Below are 25,508 nucleotides of genomic sequence, written 5' to 3'. Positions count from 1 at the left end.
TCACGAGACAGATCACTGGTTTTGCACGCCACCAAAGGGGTGGGCCCTGTGTTGTCGCTACAGTAGAAGGCAGTGCCCCGGCTGCAGAGTTGCGGGTGGGGAGGGGGCGAGTCCCTTGGGAAGCAGCAGCCTGTTCTGCAAGGTGACAGAGCTCCCCGCTTCTCAGTGTGCACTTGGACTCGTCCAGATGGCAGAGTATTTGTTTCTTGTTGCCTGTGTCTTATCCATATTTGGTTTATTTTTCTACATGGGGTTGAAGATGCAGGTTTAAGAGGTGAAACCAGATCATCATTCTGATACAGGAAAGCTGGGTTTATGATACATATAGTCTGCATATTTTGATTACTTGCTTAATTGACTCTCGAGGGGCCTTTTGATTGGGGGGAGGTCCTTGTCTTCCTGTTTTCTTCTCGGACCAAAATGTGGGGACTGGAGCAGCTTTGTCCGTCCCAGCACTGAAGCCCAAGTGGATAAAGGCACTTTGCTGGAGAGGAGAACCAGCCAAGAAGAAAATCTGAAATAAAACCAAACCTGGAGTTAGGGCTTTTCGTCAGGTTTTTCCTTTGCTCAGAGTTTACCTGGGGCAGGTTATCAGTTTGACTCACCTTTTGGATGAAATTTAAATGTTTGTGTATCACGTAGATTTGCAAGGCTCAGTTGTACGCTGGAGGGGGTGAGCCCTTAGACATGTGAGGGTCTGCACAGCCAGCAGCCCACCAGGCTCAGGAGGGTCACGGGGCTTGGTGCTCCCCACTAGACAGGAGTGCTCCCTCTGGGGTCCCCTGGATCGGCTTCCCTTGTGGCCCTCCCCTAGGAGCACAGGCCTTCCCAGCCTTCCTGGTCAGACCTTGGGGGCCATCTCCATGTGGCCTGGGAGATACCTGCCCTAAGTAATGCTCCAACAGCTGGGGGAGGGATGTGGAGCCCAAACCTTCTCCCAAGTAGTCCCCTCCTCAAACCTGGCTTCAGTCCGAGGTGCCCGCCGTGCTGTGCTCTCTGGCCCATTCGCAGTTTGCTGTGATGCCAGGGCTGCGGAGCCTGGGCCGCCTCTCAGCAAAGTGGTGGACTTGGATTTGGGCCAAGGGATTGGAGGCAAGTGGCTGTGGTGGGTGCTGCTTGGCTTGCTCCCAGCTCAGCTGGAAGTGCAGTGCTGGGTCACACTGGGAAGGGGGTGGGGCTGAGCCCTGTCTTCTCCGAGGTGGCCCCGCATCTGCCCATAGCTGCGACCAGCAGTGTTTAACCCCAGTCTGCTGTTTTGGTTCCTTAGTCTTGAGTGTGCTTGTTGAGACGGGCCGTTCTGTGGCCTGCCAGCACATCTGGCCTCTCCTTGGAATGGGACCCTAGTCCTTTCCCAGACTGGGACATGATCCTTTGAATGGGGCCCTAGTCCTTTCCCAGACTGGGACATGATCCTTTGAATGGGACCCTAGTCCTTTCCCAGACTGGGACATGATCCTTTGAATGGGACCCTAGTCCTTTCCCAGACTGGGACATGACAGCCTGGAGCCAACAGCAGTCAAGCATTCTACCTGCTCCCAAATCCAGACGGGGGAGACCCACAGTCTGGGATGGACTAGGCAGGCCCTGGTTACCACATGGACAGGGACAGGGCGAGCTCCTGTAGCCTTTTTTAAAATCGGACCTTTGGGTTTGCAGGAGTACAAGGATTCACACAGTGTGCACAGTGTCTGCTCTGCTGTCACCAGCTCCGGGGCTCTCACAGCCCTCAGCACGGGTCCTCACTGCTGCGCAGGCCTGAGCCGGCCCTGCGGAGGGCTGGCTGCTGGACAGGGGCTGGGGGCGTGTCCCTTCTGGCTGCTCGGTTGTCTCTCCTGCTGTGCACTAGGGGCGAGTGGCAAGCCAGGGTTCCAGAGAGGGGTCAGAGTGTTTACCTGCTGTCAGGGCCACTTCCGTCAGGAGAGGGGCTTGGGTGTGTGCCCGTGCACACGTGAGTGCTCGAGTGTGTTGACGAGGAGCTTTCCTCAGCAAATGCTGTATGCCTTCTGTCCCCTTCTCTGATTAACGGAGGGTTTAAAAGTACTCAGTGGGACTGGAGCTGAGGTGAGGAGGATGATAAAAGTTGTTCAGTCACTGAATATAAAAAGCTACAAGTGCATGGTCTTTCTTTCCCAAGCCAAACCCCAGCCTAGATACACTGTTAGGGTGAGAATCTACCCACGTGGTACCTGTTAGTCCTGTAACTGGTGTTTAAAGATGGATGATGCCACGCACACCTGGCCCCTGCTCACACAGCTGTCTCATTCTAGCAGGCCACCTGGAATGCAGGCCTGACTGGAGCCCAGCTGATGTGGGGAGAGCCAGTCCCCACCCCTCCCCTGAGCAGGGACCCAGCTCCGAAATCCCACTGATGGCTGACAGAGGGCCAGTGCCGGGGGAGAGGTGGTCGCCCTGTGTGGAGGAGTTCCCGCCGAGCTGCTGGGCAGTTGCTTTGTGCAGCTGTGTCAGGAGGGCCAGACTGTGCCATAATTGTTATTAAAGAGAGAAAACACGCCAACCTTCCCCTCTGCCCTGCCGGCCATTGTTCATTGAAAGTTTACTGAGTGCAGTCTTTGTGGAAGTTGGGGAGGCTGCCAAAGTCCTGCAGATTCCTTCCCGACAGTCCTGACGCCTGGTTTTCTGCCCCCACGTAGATTCTGGTCTCAGGGCAAACCCTTTGTTCCGGAGGGCGGCTGCTGAGAAGTGAGGAGGGGACTGACTGGAGTTGGGGGCTTCCTGTCTCCCAGAGACCACTAAGAAGTGATCATCTTGGTGCTAAGAGGCAGCTGCCCTGTTTCTGTTCAGCCAGAGGCCAACGAAAACATCACCAAACTGTGTAAGAGGGTCCCGTCTGCCGCGGTTGCCGAGTGTGAGAGCGCACACGAGAGGCCTACTTTGCCCTTCGGGTCTGAGCAGAATGTGGATTCTATGGTGGGGAAATGGTTTCAGCCCAAGGGTGGAACTTGCCTTTGGACCACGGCCGTGCCGAGGTGGGCAGAGGGGCTGCTCTCCGGGCGGCTCCGGGCCTCAGAAAGTCCCCTGTGGGGATGCTGCTATTTCTAAGATGCACATTGCACATTTCCTAGACTTTGTATCTGTGGGTGTGGACAAGGGGCAACCAGGACATGCTGCCTGTACAGTTTGAAGTGGGTCGGAATGGTACTTTGAGTGTTTTGATTGTTCCTAAATAAAAACGTAAAAACATTTCACATCTGCCGACTTTATTTTATGGGGGAGTCAGAAAAAAAAGCTCAAAACACGCCCCACCTGCTGACTGATTCTGTGGGTGAGACTGACGGTAACTGGAGTGGACGAGCAGGGCACTTGTCCTGGGCCCAGGTCGGAGTTTCTCCCACGCTGCTCGGTCCGTGGTGAAGGCTCTTTTTGGACAGAAATGAGACTTTTTTAGAAATTTTCGCTGAATAACTCCAGCCGGGAGTCATCAGGTATCTGGTAAGAGGACACGGGCAAGTCGTCTTTTTCCTGAGAAAAGTACTAAGTAGAGCTTGTCATTGCTTGGGGGGGCGGGGGGCGGTGAACACGCGTACGGACCCAGGGGATCCAAAGGAATAGGAAGCAGCTTTGTGCTGAGCAAGTCCCTGGGAGCTGGACCACACGGGTGTGGGACCCAAAGCCACTCACCTGACCTGCAGGACGGGTGCAGACTCAGGCAGTGGCTCGCTTAGGACACAGGTGTGGACGGAGTTGGCAGGTGTGGCCCACCAAGGGGTGGCTGAGGGGCGCGATGGACCCCTGGGCACGCAGGCCCTGGGGATTATCAGAGGATGCTCCAGTGGGGACAGTTCTCGGGCTGTCAGGGCTTCCTCAAGTAACTGAAACGTGGCCTCATTTTGTTCCGTGAGCTGGCTGGCTGGGATAACCTGAAGCAACTTAGTTGCTTTTCCTCGACAGAACTGAAATGGTGAGAAGTGATAGGCTCAAGTTGAAATACAAGGGAGCACCTAGCCCCAGGCTCAGCCCTCAGGCCATGTTCAGGATGTGCTTGGTGGGGGGGGGGAGGCCCTGCCCCGGCTGGTGGCCACAGATCCTTATCAATGACAGTGTTGTCAGCTGAGGCAGAAACTGTCCCTGCCTTCTCCCCACAGGCAGCCTTTCCAGAGAGGGGTTGTGACCTGCGTCCTGTACTCAGGCTGTTGACACTGGCCTTGGAGGCAGTGCTGTGTGTGTGCCTGTGCCTACTGGGTAAGAGCACACGACCTTGCAAGGGAGCCAGTGTGCTGCTTGCTGTTGACCCTGGTACCTCTGACTTCCTCTCCCTGCTCAGCCCTCAGCCCTGAGCACTCATTCAGATCTGCTGGGAGCCTCCCAGCGCAGCCAAGGATCATCAGGTCCCTCGGGAAGGATCGGAGGTGAGACTGATGTGTGAGTTTCCTTGGCAGAAGCAGGGTCGCCACCTGCAGGGGAAGGCGGGGGAAGGCGGAGGCGTGGTCGAAAGGACAACCCTGGGATGCTGCCTCCGGCCTCCGGAGCTGCTCCTCCCACACCGTGTGCCACGAAGACACTTGGTCAGAAAATGGAGGTACGTCATGACAGAAATGAACGTGGTCCCCACCAGCAAGGGAGTCACACAATGACAAAGCCCCCAGCAGCCAGCAGACTCTCCCCTCACTGGTTACACAAGCTCTCTCCTGGCCACAGGGGTCTGGAGCTGGAAAATGGGTCGGGAGAGCCCAGGTTCAGGCCCCCCCTTTTTGCCCCAATTAAGTTTACATTCAGTATTATTTTGTATTATTTCAGGTGAACAGCATAGTGGGTTGGACAATCTTGTATTTTACAAAGTGCCTGCCTGATATTCCAGGTACCCACCTGGCACTGTAGTCATTGCAGTTATTGACTGTACCTGTGCTGCACTGCACATCCCAGGGGCCGCTTCCTGACTGCGTTTGTACTTCCCCACCCCTCCTCTCGCCCAGCCCCCCGCCCGGCCACCATTTCCTCTGTGTCTACGGGCCTGTTTGGTTGGTTTACTTTGTTCTTTGGGTTCCACCACATACAAGTGGAATCATAGGGTACATGTCTTTCTTTAATCTCACTGAGCGTAATACCCTCTAGGTCAGTGATCCCCAACCTTTCTGGGGCCAGGGACTGGTTTCGTGGAAGGGGGGATGACACAGGAGGTGGAGCTCAGGAGAGCTTTCCTCAAAGCTCAAGGCCTGGTTCCTTCCTAACAGGCCAGGCTGGCACCAAGGTTGGGGGCCACTGCTGTAAGTCCTGTGTGGTCATGAAATGGTTAGGATTTCCATCTTCTTTACAGTCTAGTCGCATTCCAATGTTTATGCCTACCACAGTTCTCCCCACTTATCAACTGATGGGCACTTGGGTTGCTTCCATATCTTGGCCATTGTACCTAACACTGCAATGAACATACAGGTACATATTTTCTTTTGAATTAGTGTTGAATTTCTTAAGATATATACTTAGAAGTGGAATCACTGGGCAGAATTTGGGGGAGTTAATTCTGGGGAGTAACTAACTCCGTATTGCTCTCCACAGTGGCTGCACCAATCTGCCTTCACACCAATAGTGCACATGGGTTCCCTTTTCTCCAAATTCGTGCCAACAAATTTGGCTTGTTGATTTATTGACAGCCCAGACGGACAGGTGTGAGATATCCCATTGTGGTTTTAATTTGTAATTCTTCAATTAATGTCATTGAGCATCTTTTCATAGGTTTATTGGCCATCTGTATGTCCTCTTTGGAGAAGTGTCTATTCAGGTCCTCTGCCCAACTTTTAATTGGGTTTTTTGGATATTGACTTGTGTTACTTATAAATCTTGGATATTAACCTGTTAGTGTAAGTATCACTGGAGAATATTTTCTCCCACTCACTAGATTTATTTTGTTGGTTTCCTTTGCTGTGCAAAATGTTTTTAGTTTTATGTAGTTCCATGTTTTGGGTGTTCCTTGCCCAGGAAGATATTTCAGAAAGAATACTGCTAATAGAAACACCAGAAATTTTACTGCCAGTTTTCATCTAGTTTTATGGTTTTGAGTCTTACATTTGAGCCTTTAATCCATTTTGAGTTTGTTCTTGTGTATGGTGTAAGGCAGTCCAGTTTTTTTTTGCACATCAGTCCAATTTTCCCAACACCATTCATTAAACAGCAGTGATTTTCAACCTTCTTCACCGCACAGCACACATAAACCAATTACAATTCAGCAGCACACCAAAAATTATATTTTTTGCCTATCTGAACCAAAAAAAGGGCATACATACTTTTGATTGACTTACAAAAAAATAGTAATTGCCTACTTTTTGCTTGAAAGTGATTTTTTAAAAGATCAGGTACCTATACTAGTAAGGATTTCTGATACCAAGAATTAACCAATCAGACACAACCTTATATACCACATGACCAATAAGATGCAACTTACTATATGACCTATATATTTATGGTGCAAGACTGGGCATCACACCAGGTGGCCGCTACTGTATTAGTGGTTGTCATTTTTTAATCTGACAATATAAGGGAAAAGAGGTCAGTGCCCCTGACTAAATAGTAAGGTATTGCATGTTGTAAAAATTCTGTGGCAGGCCAGTTAAAAATCACTGGAATAGACTGTCTTTACCTCAGTGTATGACCTTGCCTCCTTTGTCAATCGTTAACTGACCGTAAAGGCATGGGTCTGTTCCCGGGCTGTCAATCCCCGCCCCCCCCTTGTCTGAGGCGAGGGACCATTCTCATGCGTGTGAAAAGCACTGGGCAGCTCTAGGAGGAAGGCCTGGGACAGCATGGCAGTGTAACACTGGCTGTCATACCTACTTCTGTGAGTGACAGGCAAGGTCTTAAATGCTAACCCCAGTCTTCCAAGTGGGCAGTGCTCAGAGAGGCCTGCAGCAAGCCAGGCCTGGCCCCGCGTCTGTGAACTTGGGAAGCGTTTGGTCTGCCTTGTCACACAGCAAAGGGATACTCAGAGCCTGCAACTCTGAAACACCTTGGGCTGAACTTAAAACCGCCTCGGTCCAGAGCCTCCAACTGTGCCTTGGAATGTGCATAACTGGACCAGGGCTTGCTGCTTACCGTCCTAAGGACCAACTAATTAATTACACTTCTTACCTGTGTCTCTTCAACGGCAGACCTTCTCAGGCTCCCTGGGACGGCTTACATGCCTGCCCACCCTCCCATCCACCAGGCACTCTCTCTGCACGGCATCATGGCTGACTCACACCAGCACAGACCATGACGAAAACAGCCCCAGGAAGGGGAAGGTCAGGCCCTTTCAACCGTATTCAGAGCAGAGATTTTGGTTGTAAGCAACAGAGGCACCCGGCACCCCACGTTTGAACTGCTACATGTTCAAAGTTCCCGCAGAGCTGCCCACTGCCACAGCTTGGCTAGCCTCTCCATGCAGCCACGCCCTTAGTGGACAAGCTGGAGGAGAGGGTGGCCTCGTAACCCAGAGGCGACCAGATCTGCTTGACCAGGGAAGTTACCAGAAACTTCCTGCCTGCTTCTACTGCAGAAAAACCACAGGCAGTTGTCCCTAAGTAACAAATCGCCAGACAACAGGCTTTCCCGAGCCCACAAACGAACACACGGGTTAAAGGAAAAAGGAGACAAGGATAATTTATTTGGCAGTCAGATCTTAGGGCAGCAGAACTAGCAAGTAGCAAACTGTGAGCCCAAATGCAGGCACTGGGTTTGCGTGTGCTGGGTGCTGGGCACCCACGGGCCCGGGCCCTACCCTGTCCCTCCAGGTGGGCTGCCTTCCCAGACTCCCACCTCCTTCCTTGGATCTGTCCTCCAGCTAAACAGAAGCTGCCATCCGCACAGTGGCTCTGTTCAGCACCGGCTGCCTGTGCCGCCTCCCTGTCCACCCCGCCCCCCCACCATGGCAGGCGACTCCTTAACCCCTCTTCCATTCCTAAGGGAAAGCATACTGAGTCTTTTTTTTTTTTTTGCCTTAAAAAAAACCACCTTACCAGAATAAGCTTTGCTATTTTATCTCTTCCCAGCCCATCCCTACGGTGCCTTAACACCCGCAGTTGAGCCCCCCAGCAGGGCAGCTGCCCACCTCTCAGAGGCTGCTCCTCCAGGTGAGGGGCAGGAGCGGGAAACAGTTATACCATTGAGGAAAAAACACTGCTTTTTAAAAAAAAGTCCTTTTTAGAAGGAAAGGTTTTCCAGTAAAATTTAAATTTTTTAATTCTTAAATTATAAACCAAATGTTGGCAACCGTATGTAGACATGTTTGCTATGGACAAATTAAGTAAGATTGTGAGGTCATACTTTCAAATACAGCTTCAGAATTAGTTTAAATAAATCAATACATTTCCTCAGAAACTGTATGATTTCCTTCAGTTTACAATTCATGATATGGAAAATTTAATATAATGTTAAATAATTTACCCCCTACTCCAAAAGCTACAGAAAACGGAATCACTATTAGGACCGAATACTAACAAGGCTTTAACGGCTCAGTGGTTTTTCTTAAGAGTACGTATAAATCTGGAAAAGGCAACGCTGTCGGCTGAGCCGGACGCCCAGGAAAGCAACAGTTCTACACGGCCACAGACGGGTCCTTTCATTCTGCTGCCCCCGGCCCCTCACCAAGCAGCTTCAGGTTAGAAATGGAAGACACAGAAAATCATACATCTTATGTGAAATAATGAAGATAGTGAGAAATAGTGTGCAAAAAATAAACTTTAAAATTCTATACTCCAACATCATGTATGTCTAGTAATAAGGGTTTTCAACTGAGTTAATACTTGAGATAATCTCAGAGGCATCTTCTTGCAGACTGAGACCCCAGGTCTTACACTGCGACAGGGAGAGTGGTCTTAGGTCGGAACAGGATGGGGTTTTGTAGCCGGTCCGCCGGGGCCTCGGGAGGGAGCCTTGTGAAGGAGGGCATATGAAGTGTGTGCAGGCGTTTCCTGGACGTACAGGGCCAAGTCCTCAGCTCGGCTTCCACCTTGGTGACTTGCTCCTCCATTCTGGCCACACGGGTGCCGACCATCTCGACGGATGAAGGCCTTGAGTGTGTCCACAAACTTGTCTACCCTGGGAAGCGGGTCCTCCAGGCTTTTGTCCAGGGCCCCCGCAATGGGAAGTGGCAGGTAGCATGGCCCACAGTGGCGTGGCACACCCAATTCTGGTCCCTCATCCTTCCACAGCCAAGGCACGGCCGTGGCTCTGGGGCACGCTGCCCCGCCCCTGCTTCAGGTGGCCCCTCTCAGGCCAACCCTCCATCACCTACGATGCCCAGCACTGCTACGTTTAAGGTGATCCCCTGGATCTTTCAGGCTGGGTCATGTTCCCCACCCTGGGCAGTACGCCCTTGTGCTGTGTCCCCCTCGGGCAGGCGCTGTGCTCCTAGGCCCTGTCTCCAGGGCCAAACTGTGGGCATCTACCCTCCCACCCTGCCTGGCTGTGGTTTTAAAGCTGTAGGACAATGTAAACTTTGTTTCCCTGGCCCAGCAAGGGTGCTGCTGCTGCTGCTCCTCTATTCTCAGGAATGTCAGCGGCTCCTCAGAGCCTCCTGTGCTGCCGGCTGAGGCCACCTCTCTCTCCAGGGGGCTGCGACCGAGGTCCTGGCCCCACAAGATGGAAGGATCTACCTCCAGAAGTCAGGGCCGGATGTGTGTGCTTAATGCGAGACACAGTACAGTTTCTGCCCCCACCCCGGCTGGGTGTGGAGGCCCCGAACGGTAATACATCTCACTGATGGCTTGGTGTTGGTCTGGCATTCACTGCTGGAACCCAGGCTCCAGGCTGCGAGACCAGGAAGGCTGCCACACAGGCTGCTTCCAGCAAACCCAGTTCACGGCATTCCAGGAGGTATGCAGCCACCTGCTGCTGTCCACGGGGCTGGGGCACAGCTAGAGGCGGTTGTCTCCATTGACCCGAGTCCTTCGCGGGGCCCTGGACAGAGGGATGGGTGTCCTTACTGGCAGTGAGGCCTTCCAGCCCCAGGGCACAGCCTCAAGCCAGACAATTACTGTGTAACCCCCGTACCCAGGAGAAGGAGGGTACCAGAGGGCGATGGAGCCACTCCTTTCTGTCTCTCCGGCACCCCCTCTGCCAAGCTACACACTGGCCACCCACCTCCCTGCCCCCTCACCTTCGTTCCCGGCTGTCAAAATGGTCTGCAAGATGCTCCTGGGAGATGCGAAAGTCCTCAAATGGCTGCTGGTAGCGCGCTTCAAAGGAGCCTTCGCGGGCCCGGCCGTGGAACAGCTGGCCCGAGGCATCGGAACCCCGCTCCCGCAGGGATGTACCACTGAAGGGACTGAGGTCACCATTCTCCTGCTTCAGCAAAGGGAAAGCACACCAGGTCGGTGACCCGCCCCTGCACCTCATGAGACGGCAGCCCGGTCAGCACCCCAGGTGCTGCAGTTACTTACCTTGGCAGGGAAGACGTCGACCTTGACCAACAGGGAAGCCAGCTCCAGGTCCTCACTGTAGTTGTTCTTCAAAGGCACCGCTCTGTACCCTGGGAGGAAAGCCTGGCCCTCAGCCTGGGAGGGAGCTGAGCCCAGGCCCCCGCCCTCCAGCCCCTGGATACGGGCAGGGTCCTCACCTGTCTTCAGGCCTTTCACTGGGAAAGTAGCCTGAGCCAGGAAGTTCTGGTCACTAAACATGTCTTCCTCATATACCACAAAGCGCAGGAAAGCAAATTCAGGGTTACTGATCTGGAAGTGGAATGGCTTCGCCGGCCACACGGGATTCAGGCCATTGTCCACTGAGAAAGCAAGGGTGAAAGGCCTTAGACCACCACTGGGAAAAGATGGGGTCACTGGGGCAGAGGGGAGGATGAGGACAGTGAGTGGGGAAGGAGGGCTCACCCACAAACTCTGTCTTCTGCTTGGTGCTGTCGTACTCAGCTCCGGCCACCTCGATCTCCACAAAGGGACACACAATGCCTCGGCCATTCTTTGGCAGATGCCGGGCACCTAACACCTGTAAGGCAAGCAAAGATGGGTCCTTCCAGCTCCCACCAAGTTCCCCACTATGCAGTGGAGGCAGTGCGCCCTCTGCTGGGCTCCAAGGACACTGTTACGTCCCTAAGAGCAAGCAGCTCCAACAGCAAAAACTCAACTGACATCTTAGCTTTAACTGAAATTTTCATGTGAGTTTCTGCCATCTACTTCCCATTAAGCCCGTGTCTGTTTTAACATAGAAATCTTTCAAATTACTTCCCCCTGGAAAAAAAGGAATCTCTTCTCTCAGGGGTGGGTGCTCCCCCCATGCTGCTCTCCCCACTCCTTCAAGTCTCTGCCCAGGCCCCAAGCATCCTGAACCCCACATCACTGGAGGCCTCTGGGGTGCTCTTGAACTGCTACAAAGGTGTGAGAGCTCTGGGGCCAGGGGTGTTCTGCACCCTCTTCTCCTGAGTGCGGTGCTCCCTGGCTCGCTCCAGCCCCTGGCTCAGCACTAGCTTCTTGCCCCTCTTCTACCTACTTCCAGGCAGTGGTGACCCTTGGCTTTGACGCATGGGCAGTCTGACTCCTTAGTGCCGAGACCAGCCACACTCAGCCCCTGGCCAGAGCAACTCAAGAGCCAGCCCCACTATGGAGACTCATAGCTGTCCTCCTCAAGTCTGAGAACAGTCCAGTGTCCCTCCTCAGCCCATTAACCAGCACCACATCCCTGACTCCTGACATGAGGCCCAGGGGAGCAGCCCCTTCCCACCCTGAAATTACCTCGATGCAGATGGCACACGGCTCCAGCCCGCGAAGGCTGCTCTTGTCAAAGGGGTCAAAGGCCTCATCCCGCATGGTGCTGGGCTGCAGCACATAGCCACAGTGCCCACCGGTCATGAAAAGGGCCTGGTTCATCTGCATAGGTTTGTCTGCAAGAACCAGGTTAGTGGCCTCCAGCCCCACTGCTCGGAGGTGCCCCTCCCCCGCCCCCACCCCCAGGCACCTCCTCACCTGGGGTCTGGAAGTTGAGGGCCACCAGCTGACTTCCACAGATCCACATGGGCAGGGGATCGTAATTGGAGGAGTCCAGCCGCTGGCCCTTGGGGTAGATGCGGGAGAGCTGCAGTCGGTTGTACTGGAGAAACTTCTTGCCTTTGGCCTTGTTCACATACTTCTCAGCCTTGGTTTCCGGGAAGGACGACATGTCCCGGTAGCAGGCGCGCTCCGTGCCAATCTCTGAGCCAAACAGGGAGAACACCTTCAGAGCCCCACCACCCAGGCAGTGCTGGGGGCCAGCTCCCCAAACCCCCCAACATAGAGGGACTACACTCTTCCTCTTGCACCCCCATGGAGGACACCCCCATACATGCACACCCACTGGGCCTTGGCACTTACTCTCTTCATCGAAGGGGACAGGCCGGCAGTAGACCACGAGCTCGGAGAGCTCCAGGGCAATCTTCTTCCTCCGTTCCATCATCTTCCCCTCAGTGAGCTGGTGACATACACAAGGGCCTGTAGCCCCCGGCTGGGGCCCCACCCAGGAGAACGCAGCCTGCCTGCCTTGGCAGTCCTCTCCGCAGGTGCTCTGGGTCCCTCCCCACCATCTTCCAGACCCCACTGAACCATAAACAACAGCCTTCCATCCTCTGCCTCACCCCAGAACCACGCTTCTCTACCCAAGGACACACTCAGAGGGAGGGATCCTCACCACAGCCCATGCCCCAGTGCCCGCTCAGGGTCCTGGGGTTGGCTGCACTACCCAGTAATGCTGCCACCACTTGGTACTGAACCTCTCTGAGGTATAAAGGCCACCTACTGGTTCCCCCGTGACTTCACTGGGGACTCTGGCTTAGTCTTCTGCACCCCAAGGACCATCTGCCACCCTGGCTGAAAAGCTTTCCCACCTCAGTTCCTCCCATTCCAACACAACCATCCACATCACGGTGACAGAAGCCCACTCCCCACAGTCTCCACCACATGGTCCTCTCATCCCTGATGGCCACTCCCACCAGGGGCCCCTCCTACACTCACAGACTCTTATCTTCCGATTTCGGCCTACACTCTGGACCCCTCCTTCACCCACCAGGTCTGCCTGTGCCTTCTCCTTCCAGGCCACACCTCTGGCACAGCCCTTGGCACCCGTCTCCTCTCTGCTTGGCTCACAGATGCCCGCTGTCCAAAGCAGCCACAGGTCTGTTTTGTAGTCCCTCTACCCCACCCCAAATGACCAGGGAAATGGCCACTAGTAGTACTTCCCTTACCTTTGTAAGTATTTCCTCCTCCTCCATCCCCCAGGCTCAGTGGAAGGGCTTCCCTCCTCTGGAAAGCTGGCCCTTCCGACCAAGCTCCTGCTTCATCTCCTCCCACCAGCTCCTTCAGCTGCTGCTGTTAACGCCAGCCCTGTGTACCCTCCGCTCTCTCCCAGAGCCTGGCCCCTCTCCGAAGCCCACTGCCAGCCAATGAGCACCTACAGGTTCTCATCATGCCTGTGTGTGCCTCCCCGCCAGCCCTTCCCCAGGCTCCTCCTCCTACCCCGCAGTCCTCAGCCCTCCTGGGCACCCACACCTGCCCCCTGTCCAGGACTCCTCTTACCGCTGCCCTGTGGAGCCAACTGCCCACTAAGCAGGTCCACCTGGACGCCCCACGTGTATTTCAACACATGCTAAACATGCCACACCGCTGGCCACATGATCTGCTTCCCCTGATCCCTGGCTGCAGGCTCTCACCCTGGCGTCTGCGGTCTGAGCCACCTCGCGGATCTTTTTCACCCAGTCCTGCAGCTCCTCCTGTGAGTCGGCAGCTACATCCAGGGACCACTGTGCCACCGACGCCATACTGATGGAGAAGACGAAGAGCCGGTTGTTTTTGCCCTCGGGACGGATGGCTGAGGGAACAAGACAAGAGCTGGCATCAGATACTTCTACATGCTGGGCACTGCCCTGCCAGGCCCATTTTACAGCTGAGGACGCTGCAATGAGGCACTGCCAAGCTAGGGAGGCCAGGGCTTGAGCCCTGTCTGATGGAGACCTCTACCTTGAACTCTGGGCCTCTCCCCACCCCACCTCCAAGTCTCTGTCACACCCTGGAACCCACCCTGTTAGGACTGTGGATGTCAGCTGGCTGTCAGCACCAGTCACCACGCCGGCCCAGAGTGAGCATGCACGGTCAAAGTTGGGTGCAGAAGGGCACTTGGGGTGGTGTCAAGGGGGTGCCCAAGCATGGGGGGGAAGGAGAGTGAGGGCAGCCTTCGCGGCCCGCCACTGGAGCACGGAGACAGCCCCAAGGGCGTCTGGCCCTTAGGGACAGTGGTCAAGAGAAGGGGATAGGGGCTTACCAATCTGACATGACGGCACATCCAAGACCCCCCGCAGCAAGTCCCCCAGGGGGCTGTTCTCGTCCAGGTGCTGTGGGAAGCAAAGCCCGTGGACTCGTCAGCATGTTTCCTGTATGCATGTGTGAGGGGACGTCTGGTGCACGTGACAAATATATCTTACAAATGTGCACACGGCCACACAAATGTGCTGGAGACCACAGATACCACGGGGTGTGATGGCCACATGTGTGGGCAGCCATCAGACCTGACTCTGTGACGGGGGTGAGAACCCTGTCCTGCCAGTGGCTCTCGCCTCACCTCCCTCTCAGGCTCCAGGGCTGCTGGGCTAACCATCTCCTCCACGTAGTTTGACGGGAACCAGAGCTGCTTCTTCCCACCATAGTCTCCGCGCCACCTGTTTAAGAGCCAGGGGGCGCTGAACCCCAGCAACCACCCAACCCCCTCCCAAAGGAGGGCATCTGTTGTCAGGGGCCCCCCCACATCTGAGCCGGCCAAGGCAGGCACCGTGGGCAGACACATGGGACAGACAGGCCCGTGCAGGGCCCCGGGGATGCAGCTCACCAGCCTCCATCCTGCTTCTCCACATTCTGGATGATGGCGCTCTTGGTGAAGGTCAGCTCATCGTCTCTCTGGGCCTTGTAGTCGAAGAGGGCTTTGACCGCACACTGCAGAGGAGAAGCACCCTCAGAGAGCAGCTCCTACCCCCCAGGGTCCTGACCCGGCCTCATGTACACACACATGCACCTGGGCTTCCCAGCTGGGGCTCAGGCAGCAGCAGGTGGCACTCAGGCCTCATCACTGCCCTGCAGAAGGCTTAGGACAGATGTCACTGGGGACAGAGCCAAGCCTCTGCCAAGGAAGCCCCTCGGGGTCCAGGCGGAACCTTGTAAGCCCCGCCTGGGCCATAGGTAACGTGTGAATGTGCCCGAGGAGTCAGGGCTGGTGGGCTGGGAGTGCCTGAGTGCTGCCTCGGGACCCGGCCACCCATGGCCATGGCTGGGACCCCACCCTTCCTCACTGGAAAAATGAGAGGGAACCTTCTCCCAGGCTCTGTGGCAGCTGAAGGAAAAGTGGGGAAGAAACAGGGCACAGCTCTTACCTCTTAGAGAATGAGGCAGAAAGAGGAAGACCTGACAGATCTTCACCAAGTGAGGGAGCACATGGCAAAAACACGGTTTTCTAGCAAGTGGGCCCTGCCCCTGCCCCACTGCTGCCCAAGGAAGGAACCAGGGCTACCCCAGGGAGCAGTCTGCAGGGTCCCTGCTGACCCCCAGGGACGGGGGTTGGGGAGGAGTTGGCCCTGAGTGCGCTGCGGCCACTCACCAACCACATCTCTCACCACCGCTCAGGCCGCGGAAAACCACAGACACCACTTCTCCACAAAGACCACAGGTGGGCCCTGAGCTGAGAAGTGCAAGCCCTGAGCAGCTGGGGACTGTCCCCAGCTTCCTGTGCCCAGAGGCCTGAGGCTGTAGGCTGTACCTTAAAAGTCGGCATAGGGTTTGCCTCCACATAAAAGCCAGGGTTGCGTCCCTCGTACAAGGCCCCATAGTCAGGCTCCTAAGAAAGGGGACAGAATGAGGATACGTTAACGCCCAGAGATGAAGGGGGCATTGGCAGCCATGGGCCCCCTTCTCTGGCGCCTGGTCCACCACGGGCCCCCGACCTCAGTGGGGATCCCCTGGCCCCACCCGCTTCCTCTCTCCACAGCCTCAGCCGGAGGCCCACCCCAGCAGGGTTTCCACAGCACAGCCCCACAGGCACCACTCCCTCAGGGCTCTGCTCAGCGCGTGCCCCTCACTGCTGAGCCCGTCCCCCAGCACACTCCCCTTCGCCACCCCTGCCCACTGATGATAAGAGTCTCAAGGGGACTTCCTGTGCCAGACTCGCTCCTTCCTTCTACCCACGGCTGTGATCCTGGTCCAGAAACCTCCCCACCCCCATTGCCACCCTCTGTTCCATCAGGTCCTGCCCTTTCACCTGTCCCACCCCAGTGCTCTGGCCCCCACAGCCCCACCTCTGCAGCCCACTCTCTCCAGACCCAGGGACAGAGTCCAGTCCACACGCAGCTGGATGAGCCTCAGCCTCGGGCCCCTTCTCCCTGTGTGGGCTCCAGGACCCGCTCAGCCGGGCACACAGGGGGACCTCTCCGCCTGAATGCCAGCCCCCCACCTCTCCATCTGCCTTACTTGTGCCCAGCCCTGCCCCACACATCTGGATCTGCCCATGAGTGGTGGATTCAGGGCCTGCCCAGCAGTGACCCAGGAGTTTCAGAAGGGTCCCCACTGCCTGCAGCAGCCCCTCAACCACCGGTCCTCACAGCTGTGCCGATCTTCTCCAGCGCCTCCTCGTTGATGGGATAGCGCAGCTTCATCTTGCGGTACAGCGGATGCTTCTCGTAGTAGCTGATGAGGTCGACCAGGCTGTCGAACTCCGAGTTGCCCAGCATCACCATCTGGCCCTCCTGCTGCACACGGCAATGCTTGATCTTGCCTTCGGCCCTTGACAGAGACCGAACAGTCACACAGGGGCCCCGCCGCAGCCGCTCCCCACCTCCAGCACCCAAGGCCACACCCCTCACCGGAAGGAGATGGCATAGGAGTTGGGCTCGTTCCGTTTCCGCACCAGGAAGGCCCCGTCACGGGGAACACGCATCAGCATGTGCTCGGCCTGCGCTCTGGTCAGGCTGGCATGGTACCACCTGAGGACAAGCCCGAGTGAGGACTCCGCCACCACCACCCAGGTCCCCACCCGTATCCCCATCCCTGCCCTCACTCTTTGCTCTCGTGGGCATTCGTCTGTGGGACAGGCTCTGAGAGACGCATCTCAAACTCATTGCAGCGCAGGGGCACCTGCTGGTAGTGTGTGATGAGGTCATAGAGCGAGTCAAACACAAGGTTGTCTGTCAAGAAGAACTTGGGGGTCCCGGCATCCTGCCGGGAGTGGATACGGCAGTGCTGGACTTTCCCGTTCCGCCTGAAGGAAGAGGGGAGGCAGTGAATCTGAGGGGGGCCTGCAGGAATCCCAGGGCACCCTGTGAGAGGGCAGCCACACGAACCAGACGTGTGTGTGAGCGTCACCCGAGAGCTGGGAACAAAGACAGACCGTGGACTGCGGCTGTCTCTGGGTGGCAAGGTGCCCGCGTGCACAGCCCAGGGAGTGCATTACCAGAAAGAGAGGGTGTAGTCGCCCACAAAGGTCTCGCTCTCGCGTACGAGGAAGGAGCCATCGGGGGCCCCAGTCTCAATGCAGTACTCAGTCAGCAGGCGCTCGGCGATGTGCCGCCCGTCCCGTCCCGCCCCGAGCTTCCCGTGGAACCACTTCTCGTTGGAGTGCAGCTCTGTGCTGCCGCTGGCCTGGGCAGGGGAGGGCGACAGCAAAGGTGACTCTGAGCCCAGCCCAGCCCCCAGCCCCCAGCCCGGGGCTGGCCCCTCACCTCCTTAGGCTCTTCCTCGTCCTCATTGCCCTGGTCGTTGCTCGTCTCCTCTGAGTAGTAGATCTTGCTGCTGGTCAGGACAAAGTAGTGCGGGTACCACTCCTGGAAGAGAGGAAGTGGGACCTGTGACAAGGCCCTCCTCCCACCACCTGCCCTCAGCCCGGCCCGGCCCGGCCCTCACGTGGTTCACAGGGTCCTCCAGATAGAGGATGCCGTTCTTGATGGAGTTGCTGATGTCGTTCTCAGAGTACATCACGGACGTGGGCACCTCCTCGTAGGCGCTGCCCTCAGCCAGCTTCTTGTGCTGTGGCGGGGAAGTGCAGGGCATGGCAGCGCCACCCTGGTCCTGGAGCCGCCGCCCCTCACCCCGCCCAGACCAACGTCTGGTGCGGTGGCCGTGGAGCTGCACTGGGAGGGGGTGCCCACGGCCCGTCACCCCTACCTTGATAAGGATCTTCCTCTTGAGCTGGTTGGGTGAAGGGAGCCCGTCAGCAGCGATGTCCACGGGCTTGGTGAGGAGTGTGTCCCCGAGGACCCTCTTGAAGTACTGGGCCATGTTCCTCTGCTGGGCGATGCTGCAGTGGTCCTCAATGGACAGGATGACCGGGTACCTGCAGGGTCCGGGACCGGTGTGCTGACACGGGCCCTGTGGTTGGTTCTGTGGGGTCAACACTCAGTCCCAACAGCAGGGCCCGGCGCCTGTCTACAGGAAGCAATCCTGGAGAGGACACGGGCCCTGGCCACTGGAAGGGTGGCTGGGTGCTGCAGGCGCACCTCTGGGACTGCTACAGACGTGAGTCACAGATTGGCCCCATTACGAAGGCCGCCCCAGCAGGGCAAGAGAGATCCCACACCAGACAGGTCAGGAGAGATGAGACACAGCCTTCGGAGGAGGCCCTCTTGAGCCCTTCAGTGAGGCAGGAGAGACCAGCGACCTGGCCCCTGCCAGGCTCTCAGAACCCATGCCCCAGTGACTGCAGGTTAGCGGGGAAGAGGAGTTGTAAAAAGGGACACGGGACATAGACAGTTCCCTGGGCTATTCAGGAAGAGCTGGCAGGACAATGGCCTAAAGAGGTCAGGGTTAAAGAAGGGTCTCTTAAGGACAGGAAGTTTGACCATGCTCCACAGGCTACAGAGAAGGACCCACAGAAAAGAAACGGGGTGCAAGGGACGGAGAAGAACGTGTGGAGCAATTCAAGCAGTAGAAGGGGAAGGATGGGGACAAAAGTCAAGTGGAACGGGGGCAAGACATTCGAGGGGACCCTCTGCCTTCTGTCACAGGAGAGAGCGGGAGCCCAGCTCACCCTGGGTCCCCCACCCCACTCACTCTGAGGCCACAAAGGCATGCTCCTTGATGGTGTGCAGAACATCTGAAAACTTGATCTTGGTGGTGAGGGTGTGTCCATGGTAAATGACCGGCATCCCGTCAGGGCCGTCCCAGCAGTCCACTGGAGAGCCATATGACTACGGTCAAGTGGGCAGACCTCCCACCCTCCTCCCCCAGCCCCAGCCCCAACGCACACTCGATGCAGCGGCAGCCCATCCGCAGGCAGCGAGCATAGGCTTCCAGAGAGGATTCGCTGGAGAACTGGTCCCCGGTCAGGTACCTGGATGGCGAAGGACAGGCAGGGTGGTCAGGCAAGCCCCTCGCTCCCCAGGTCAGGCTGGATGGGGCCCAGGCAAGCCCCTCGCTCCCCAGGCCAGGCTGGGTGGGGGCCAGGCTGGGTGGGGCCCAGGCAGCCACTCACGTGTTGTGCGAGGAGGAGATCCAGTAGTGGGAGAGAGGGTTGTTCATGGAGTCTGGGCACACGGCGTCCAGCTTTGCATTCCACATGCTGTTCTCTTTGGAGAACAGGAAGGTGACAAACTGCCCGGGAACACATGTGGAAGGGAAGAGAAACTGGGCTGCCGCCCTGGCCCACCAGCATGGGGGTTGCAGGAAGGAGAGAGGGTGCTTACTCTCAACCAGGGCAGATAAGGTGGGCACAGGGTGAGCACAGTGGCACGCATCCCTGGAGACCCAGTGGCATCCTGGCCAGAACCGCCCACTCTGACAGGAGAGGGGGAGGCAGGCCTCACCTCATCCAGGGAGAAGTATGGCTCCTCAATCTCCCGCAAGGGGTCTTGGAGGAAGTCGAGCATGAACTCCTGCACCTGGAACCGGTCGACAGCCCATAGCTCCTGATGGGGGTGGGCAGGGTGGGGGCATGTGAGAAGTTCCAGCCAGTGATGAGCCCAGCTCCCCCCTCAGCCGGACACCCCAGCCCAAGCCCAGCCCAGCCATACCCCCTGGTACTCGAGGAGAAACTGCTGGAACTCAGGGAGGGACACTCGACAAAGCTCCGGCCGTTCCCCTGCCCTGCAGGAGAGAAGGGAAGTGCCTGGCGGCCAGCTGGCTGGCGTGGTCCACAGACAGTAAGGGGACCCTTGGAAGGCAGAGCTCAGCTCCCAGCCAGAACTGTCCAGAACGATCCCGCATGGTTCACCCCTCCCACCCACAGAAGGTATCGCCCGGGGCGGGGGAACCCTGCCTCCCCACTTCAAATCAAACCTCAGGGCGCTGGCTTCCAAGAAGGGGAGGTCCATCTGCAGGAGATAGAACCTGGTCAGAGTGAGAGCCCCTGGGAGGCCACGTGGGAAAAGGGTTCTTGGGAAGAAAGGCTGGGGTGACAGGTGGGGGTAGGCCTCAAGAGGAGGAGAGCTGGAGGAATGGCACCCCCAAAACCCCCAAGGAGGGCAGCAGGGCTGAAGCAAGCAGGGCTGGGGCAGGAGAGCAGGGGCAAGGGCCGCGGGAGGCCAGGTGGCTCATGCACCGTCTTCTGGGCGCTGTACATGAGGCTGCGGTACAGCTGAGCAAACTGCCCGTAGGTGATGTCGCTGCTGCGCTGCTCCAGGTCCTGCAGGGCACACAGTGAGACTTTCTGGTCAGGCCCACTGGCCAGGAGCTCCGGCCTCCCTGCCCACCCCCAGGCAGCTGGGAGGCCCATACCGTCAGCCGCTCTCGAAGGAAGCGCATGTTGGGGACCCGGTAGTTGACCTGGGACAGCATATTCTTCAGGTCCTTGGCTGAGATGCTAAGGAAACAAGAGCATCTCCAGTGGCATCACCTAACCTCTCATGACCTCTGACCTGTGGACTGAGCCCACCTGGGGCTGGACAGGTAAATAACACTACTCTGCAACCTGGAGTCCAGATGGTGAGGCTGGATCAGAGCCCTGGGGTGACCAAGGGAAGTCCCTTCTTTCCTCTGAGCCTCAGTTTCCTCATCGGAGCAAAGAAAAGCCCAGGATTCTGGCCAGACGGGAGTGCCCAGGCTCAGTAAAGCCCTGTTCCCACCAGCACCACTGGCCCCTCAGCCCTCTAGGTGGCAGCTGGCCCACGCTGGCAGATGGAGGCGGCTACTGTTGCAGGTGCAGCTCACGCAGGGCTCACCCGCAACCTCCGTGAAGGGGAAGCTCAGCAATGAGCCTCTCACGCCCCTGGGACGCTAGGAGTGGGGAGGAGAGGGAAGGTCACTCTCAGCTGGAAGCATCCCTGCCCTCCAGGGCCTAGCAACAGCATGTGTGCAAATGAGGCCTTCTCTCCTGGAAAGGGGTGTCAGAGAGGGGAGACAGGAGCCCGTCCTCCACCCACTCAAGAGCCTGGCAGTCAGCACTGAGTGGCCTGGCTGCCACCAGCAAGTGCTGTTCAGAAAGGCCAGCTCTGTGTGGGCGCCAGCTGCCTGGCCCTCAGGCACTGGGAGGTGAGCCACCAGGGTCCTCACTGTGAGCACGGACTTGCTGCAACACTAAGCTTTCCCTCTGGTGACTCCGCCGCCAGCATCACAAGCAGGCTGTTCTCTCTGCCACCAGAACACCTGTCTTGCCCCTGCATACCTCTTCTACCTCACCCCCTTCTCCACTCCCCCATCCAGGTCCCCGCCCTTTCCCCAAGCCCCTCCACTGCCTGTCTCAAAGTCGACACTTCTGTGCTATTAAGTCCAAGGGGCACCTATCTTCCCCACACTAGACACGGCCTGGCACAGTGACCCACCACTCACCTCTCCCTGGGCTTCGGAACAGTGCGCCCCCACGCTTTCCTCCTACCTCATGAGCTGCTACGTTGCTTGGTGGGTTCCTGCTCACCTCTCCAATCCCCAAGAGCCAAGCGGCCCAGGATCAGCCACTGGCCCTCTTCCCTGTTCCGGTTACCCTCACCCCCAGGGGAATCTGACCTCACGGCCTTCCACATCATTCTAATGCTCCCCAGGTAACATCTCCATCCCAACCTCTCTCCCGAACTTGGTCTGCCCACCTGCCTACTGATATCTCTACCTGGACATCTAAGGGCATCTTGAAACTTAACACCTGCCAAATGAACTGCTAAATCTCCCACTTGTGCCCCCTCCCGCAGCCTTCCTCGTGATTGCCATCCTCACCTCCTCTTCCCCTCACACCCCCAAATCCACTGCTTCCTCCCACCTCTGCCCTGACCCAAGCCCTCTCCTCTTCCCCCTGGAACACCGAGGCTGCCCTGGCCTCTCTATCAGCAGCCAACGGTCCCATGTCACTGAGGTCAGGTCGGGCCACACCCTTCTTCCAAACCCTCCATGGTTTTCCAACTCTTTCACAGCAACAGTCGAAGGTCCTTACCACGACCTGGTCTGTGCCCCCCATCTCTCTTCAGGCCCTCTGGCGATTGCACCATGGCCTTGATAACATGCACTTCAAGGTCCCCCTTATGCACACTACAAGCTGCCCCGACCTCTTTCCGACACCCAGGGCCAGTTCAGCACTTCCTGTCTGCCTGCCACGGCAGGGCGCGCAGCTTACTGTCCCTGGCCTCTCTTGCCAGGTTGCACCACAGCCACCAGGGGGCTTTCAGCAGGAAGCTGCTTGTGCCGCCCTGGTCCCTGCTTGAGACGGGGCCCCGGGGCCTCTGCTTCTCTGAGCAGCTGCTTGGAGGCCAGGCTGCTACTGCGGGAGCGCAGGCGCGGCACCTACCGGTCCTCCCGGTTCCGATCCACCGAGTAGAACTGCTTCCGCAGCCACCTGCGGGGAGATGCCTGCAGTGAGGGCCACTTCTCTGACCAGGCCCAGGCCCGGGGAGATGAGCAGGTGGTGTCCCTGCCTCCCTGTCCCTGCTTCCTAGACCCCGAGGCCCCAACCCTACCCACAGGGTCAGGGTGGCTCTTACCTCTCAATCTGCAGGGGTGTGGCCGCCTGCAGTGTGTCCTCTGTCAGCCATGTCAAGCCCTTGATCCACATGTTCACTTCGTCCTCAGATGTAGCTGTGAGAGAGGCAGGGGCAGCTGAGCTGAAGACCAACCTCCTGCCAAGCCGGGGACCTGGGGACATTCCCCTTTATGCCTCTCCTGCCTCCTCCAGCCCCTCGACACCCACCTTGCAGGCTCAGGGTCTTCAGGCGAAATTCCATCCCATACAGGATGACAAAGCAGTGTGACTGGTCGGGTCGGAAAGCAGGGTCCTCTTGGTAGCGGTCAAAATCCCGTGAGGTCTTCCCTGGGCGGATCTCCTTGATTTCTCGAATGTCAACTAGGAAGGCAGAGAAGAGGCCAAGGTCAGGGTAGGGCCTCTGAGACTCAACACCCAAACAAGGGCAGCCTGGTCTCCTCACTTATTGCCACACTTTCCTTCGGGAAGAGACCACAAAGAGAGACCCCTTCGAGGGGCTGAGGGCCAAGACTCCCCGCAGCCCCACGGCTGACGAGAGAGTAGGCTGCCCCCAGCACAGGCCTCCACTGGCAGCTGCCAGTCTGAGCGTCTGCTGACGAGAACCCCGGCAGGTCACCATGACTGAAAAGAAGCCGAACTTGAGCCAGAGAAACAGAGACCCACGGCTGTTCTGTGAGGACCGTCGCCTGACACAAACGAAGGACTCAAACCAAGGCGTACAGCCCCGGTGGGTCGGTGGTGCTGGGCAGGCCCACACAGCCACATCTCAGGACCCATGGGAGGAAGCGAATCAGGCCCAAAGAACCGTGTACCCCTGAAATGGCCCATCCCCAAAGTCATCCACAGCAAGTGTCAGAGAGAGGCCTCATCCCCTGAGGCAGCAGCACCCACAGGGTGTTTCTGGTCCTGGCTCCCAAGGCCGGCGCATGCTGCCGCCTGAGCCCAGACAGGGGCTCACAGGCCTGCACAGCACGCACCTGCCTGGGCCGCTAGCTCCAGAGATGACACTCAGGGACTCACGGGACTTTTCAGTCTCAGTTTTACCGTCTGTGAAGCAAAGGGCCAGACTGAGCTTCTCTAGAAGGCAGGGGGGTAGAAAAACCCACATGGGCTCTGGGCGCGAACCCTACTGCTATGTGACCGAAGCAGAGTGACAATGACTCTGACCCCACTACTTCGTTGTCTGGGAACCTGGGTGACCAAGGGCAGCAGCGTGAGGCTTTGGTAAGGGCAAAGGTCCTCAGACCCAAAGTGCCCAGGCCCGCAGGCGGCATGGCAGGGGCCTACTCAGTGCCCACCCCTTCACCAAAGCGAGCTTGGGCACAGGGGCCCTGACCCCAGGCTCGGAGGGGGCCACCCTGGCCACACGCTGCTCTCCCCTGGGACAGAATGCTGGGGCCTAGACAGAACGCAGAGTTTCCAGGCTCGATAAACAGGCACACAGGGAGGACCGTGTCAAATGGAAGAAGCCGGGCTCAGCCACCAGAGACAGCTCTCTCCGAGCACTCACTCAGCTCCAGAGCCTCTTCCCAAATGCTCTCACCCAGACTGGCCCGGAAGATGTGGGACCGGGAGCAGTGCCAACAGGCTGCCCGGCCGGCCTCTGCCCCGGGAGCCCTCCCAGCCCATACTGCGCACCACCCCGGCTCGAATGTCCTCCAGGGTCAAATCCCCAGGCTTCCTCCCTGGCCCTCTAGCCACAGCTAGAGTCCATCCATCCCACTGTGAAGAGTGGCAAGGCCTCTGGCCCCGACGCCAGCACCCCCTCCAGACGTGACTGGTTCTACAGGGCCTGCTCCAACACCCTCAGCAAACCCCATGCACGTGGTTCTCCAGCTGAAAGCCCCCACTCCTGCCAACCGTCCTGCTGTCCAGTTCTGACCAGTGAGCATCTTTCCTGAATCTTCTGAATCTTTACAGGACATTGTTCTGGTTGCTCCCCAGGTTGCTCACTAAGGAGAACAGGCCTCTTTTCTGGCCTTCCAGGACCTTCCTGATGGGGTATAGTGATTTACCCCCAGCTTCTGTTTCCTATCTTCTCTGCTCCACCCACACTAAACTGCACCAATGGCAAGAATAGCCAGTATCTTCCTGTCGCCCGTTTTGTCTTGGTTCCCAGCCAGGGACTGTCTACCTCCCGGACTCCAATTCCACCAAGACTCAACGTGGAAGCACCTCCCTGCAGTGGTCATACCCTCGACCTCTAGTGGCACGATGCGTACACATGCCTCACTTGCCCCGAGGCCAGGCCGTGCCTGCTCGACGACTGAGCGAGCAGGTGAAAGAGGGCAGCAAAACGGGAGCAGAGCTTTAGACACGAGTTACACTCAGGTAGAAGCAGGGAGGGGAGAACGGAGTCACAAAGACCTAGCCCGGAAGACAGAGTTTCCAGGGATGGAAGGAGGAGATGAACAGGGGAAATGCCCAGATGAGAAACTGCAGAACCACCACAGAATCTGCCCTTTGAAACAGAAACCAGCAGGCTTTTCCGGTGCAAAGCTGCTGTCACCCCTCCCACACCTTTGGTACCGGCACACAACCTCACATGCACGAATAAGCGCATGTAGGTCAAGGCTTGCGTGGTGCACAGCCTGGGCCCTTCCTCTCAGCCCTCCCCCCTCACTCCCCATCATCAGAGGCAGTCCAAGGTGTGGCAGCTGGAGGGTCAGTCCAAAGCC

At 57.5% G+C, this 25,508-nt stretch overlaps 1 protein-coding gene across 7 annotated transcripts in view; it reads right to left on the bottom strand.

Annotated features, from left to right (window-relative positions):
* Nucleotides 1-7,561: 7,561 nt before the first annotated feature.
* PLCG1 (phospholipase C gamma 1) overlaps nucleotides 7,562-25,508 on the bottom strand; it is a 35,181-nt gene continuing 17,234 nt past the window's right edge. For 2 of the 7 annotated variants that reach the window (XM_037044066.1, XM_037044065.1), the window contains exons 3-32: nucleotides 23,038-23,190; nucleotides 22,832-22,925; nucleotides 22,639-22,686; nucleotides 20,646-20,730; nucleotides 20,470-20,553; nucleotides 19,943-20,242; nucleotides 19,736-19,837; nucleotides 19,405-19,523; nucleotides 19,178-19,263; nucleotides 18,984-19,104; nucleotides 18,099-18,267; nucleotides 17,838-17,960; nucleotides 17,657-17,758; nucleotides 17,389-17,576; nucleotides 16,996-17,196; nucleotides 16,802-16,921; nucleotides 16,541-16,721; nucleotides 15,703-15,780; nucleotides 14,782-14,885; nucleotides 14,518-14,614; nucleotides 14,221-14,290; nucleotides 13,613-13,770; nucleotides 12,282-12,378; nucleotides 11,898-12,122; nucleotides 11,667-11,815; nucleotides 10,809-10,923; nucleotides 10,544-10,705; nucleotides 10,368-10,456; nucleotides 10,085-10,272; nucleotides 7,562-9,885 (exon numbers count right to left, since the gene is read on the bottom strand). In XM_037044066.1, coding sequence (XP_036899961.1) covers nucleotides 9,843-9,885; nucleotides 10,085-10,272; nucleotides 10,368-10,456; nucleotides 10,544-10,705; nucleotides 10,809-10,923; nucleotides 11,667-11,815; nucleotides 11,898-12,122; nucleotides 12,282-12,378; nucleotides 13,613-13,770; nucleotides 14,221-14,290; nucleotides 14,518-14,614; nucleotides 14,782-14,885; nucleotides 15,703-15,780; nucleotides 16,541-16,721; nucleotides 16,802-16,921; nucleotides 16,996-17,196; nucleotides 17,389-17,576; nucleotides 17,657-17,758; nucleotides 17,838-17,960; nucleotides 18,099-18,267; nucleotides 18,984-19,104; nucleotides 19,178-19,263; nucleotides 19,405-19,523; nucleotides 19,736-19,837; nucleotides 19,943-20,242; nucleotides 20,470-20,553; nucleotides 20,646-20,730; nucleotides 22,639-22,686; nucleotides 22,832-22,925; nucleotides 23,038-23,190 — 3,851 coding nt within the window. In that variant the 3' untranslated portion in view covers nucleotides 7,562-9,842. Of the gene's footprint in view, nucleotides 9,886-10,084; nucleotides 10,273-10,367; nucleotides 10,457-10,543; nucleotides 10,706-10,808; nucleotides 10,924-11,666; nucleotides 11,816-11,897; nucleotides 12,123-12,281; nucleotides 12,379-13,612; nucleotides 13,771-14,220; nucleotides 14,291-14,517; nucleotides 14,615-14,781; nucleotides 14,886-15,702; nucleotides 15,781-16,540; nucleotides 16,722-16,801; nucleotides 16,922-16,995; nucleotides 17,197-17,388; nucleotides 17,577-17,656; nucleotides 17,759-17,837; nucleotides 17,961-18,098; nucleotides 18,268-18,983; nucleotides 19,105-19,177; nucleotides 19,264-19,404; nucleotides 19,524-19,735; nucleotides 19,838-19,942; nucleotides 20,442-20,469; nucleotides 20,554-20,645; nucleotides 20,731-22,638; nucleotides 22,687-22,831; nucleotides 22,926-23,037; nucleotides 23,191-25,508 lie in introns of those variants that run through there. The other 5 variants (XM_037044069.1, XM_037044068.1, XM_037044067.1 and 2 more) reach the window with 5 other exon arrangements.

The sequence above is a fragment of the Sturnira hondurensis genome, unplaced genomic scaffold (genome assembly GCF_014824575.4).
Source record: "Sturnira hondurensis isolate 20B ecotype Veracruz unplaced genomic scaffold, ASM1482457v3 Scaffold0004136, whole genome shotgun sequence".
NCBI classification, from domain to species: Eukaryota; Metazoa; Chordata; class Mammalia; order Chiroptera; family Phyllostomidae; genus Sturnira; species Sturnira hondurensis.
The sequence above is the reverse complement of the archived record's forward strand: the minus strand, read 5'-3'. Positions and strand labels throughout refer to the sequence as shown.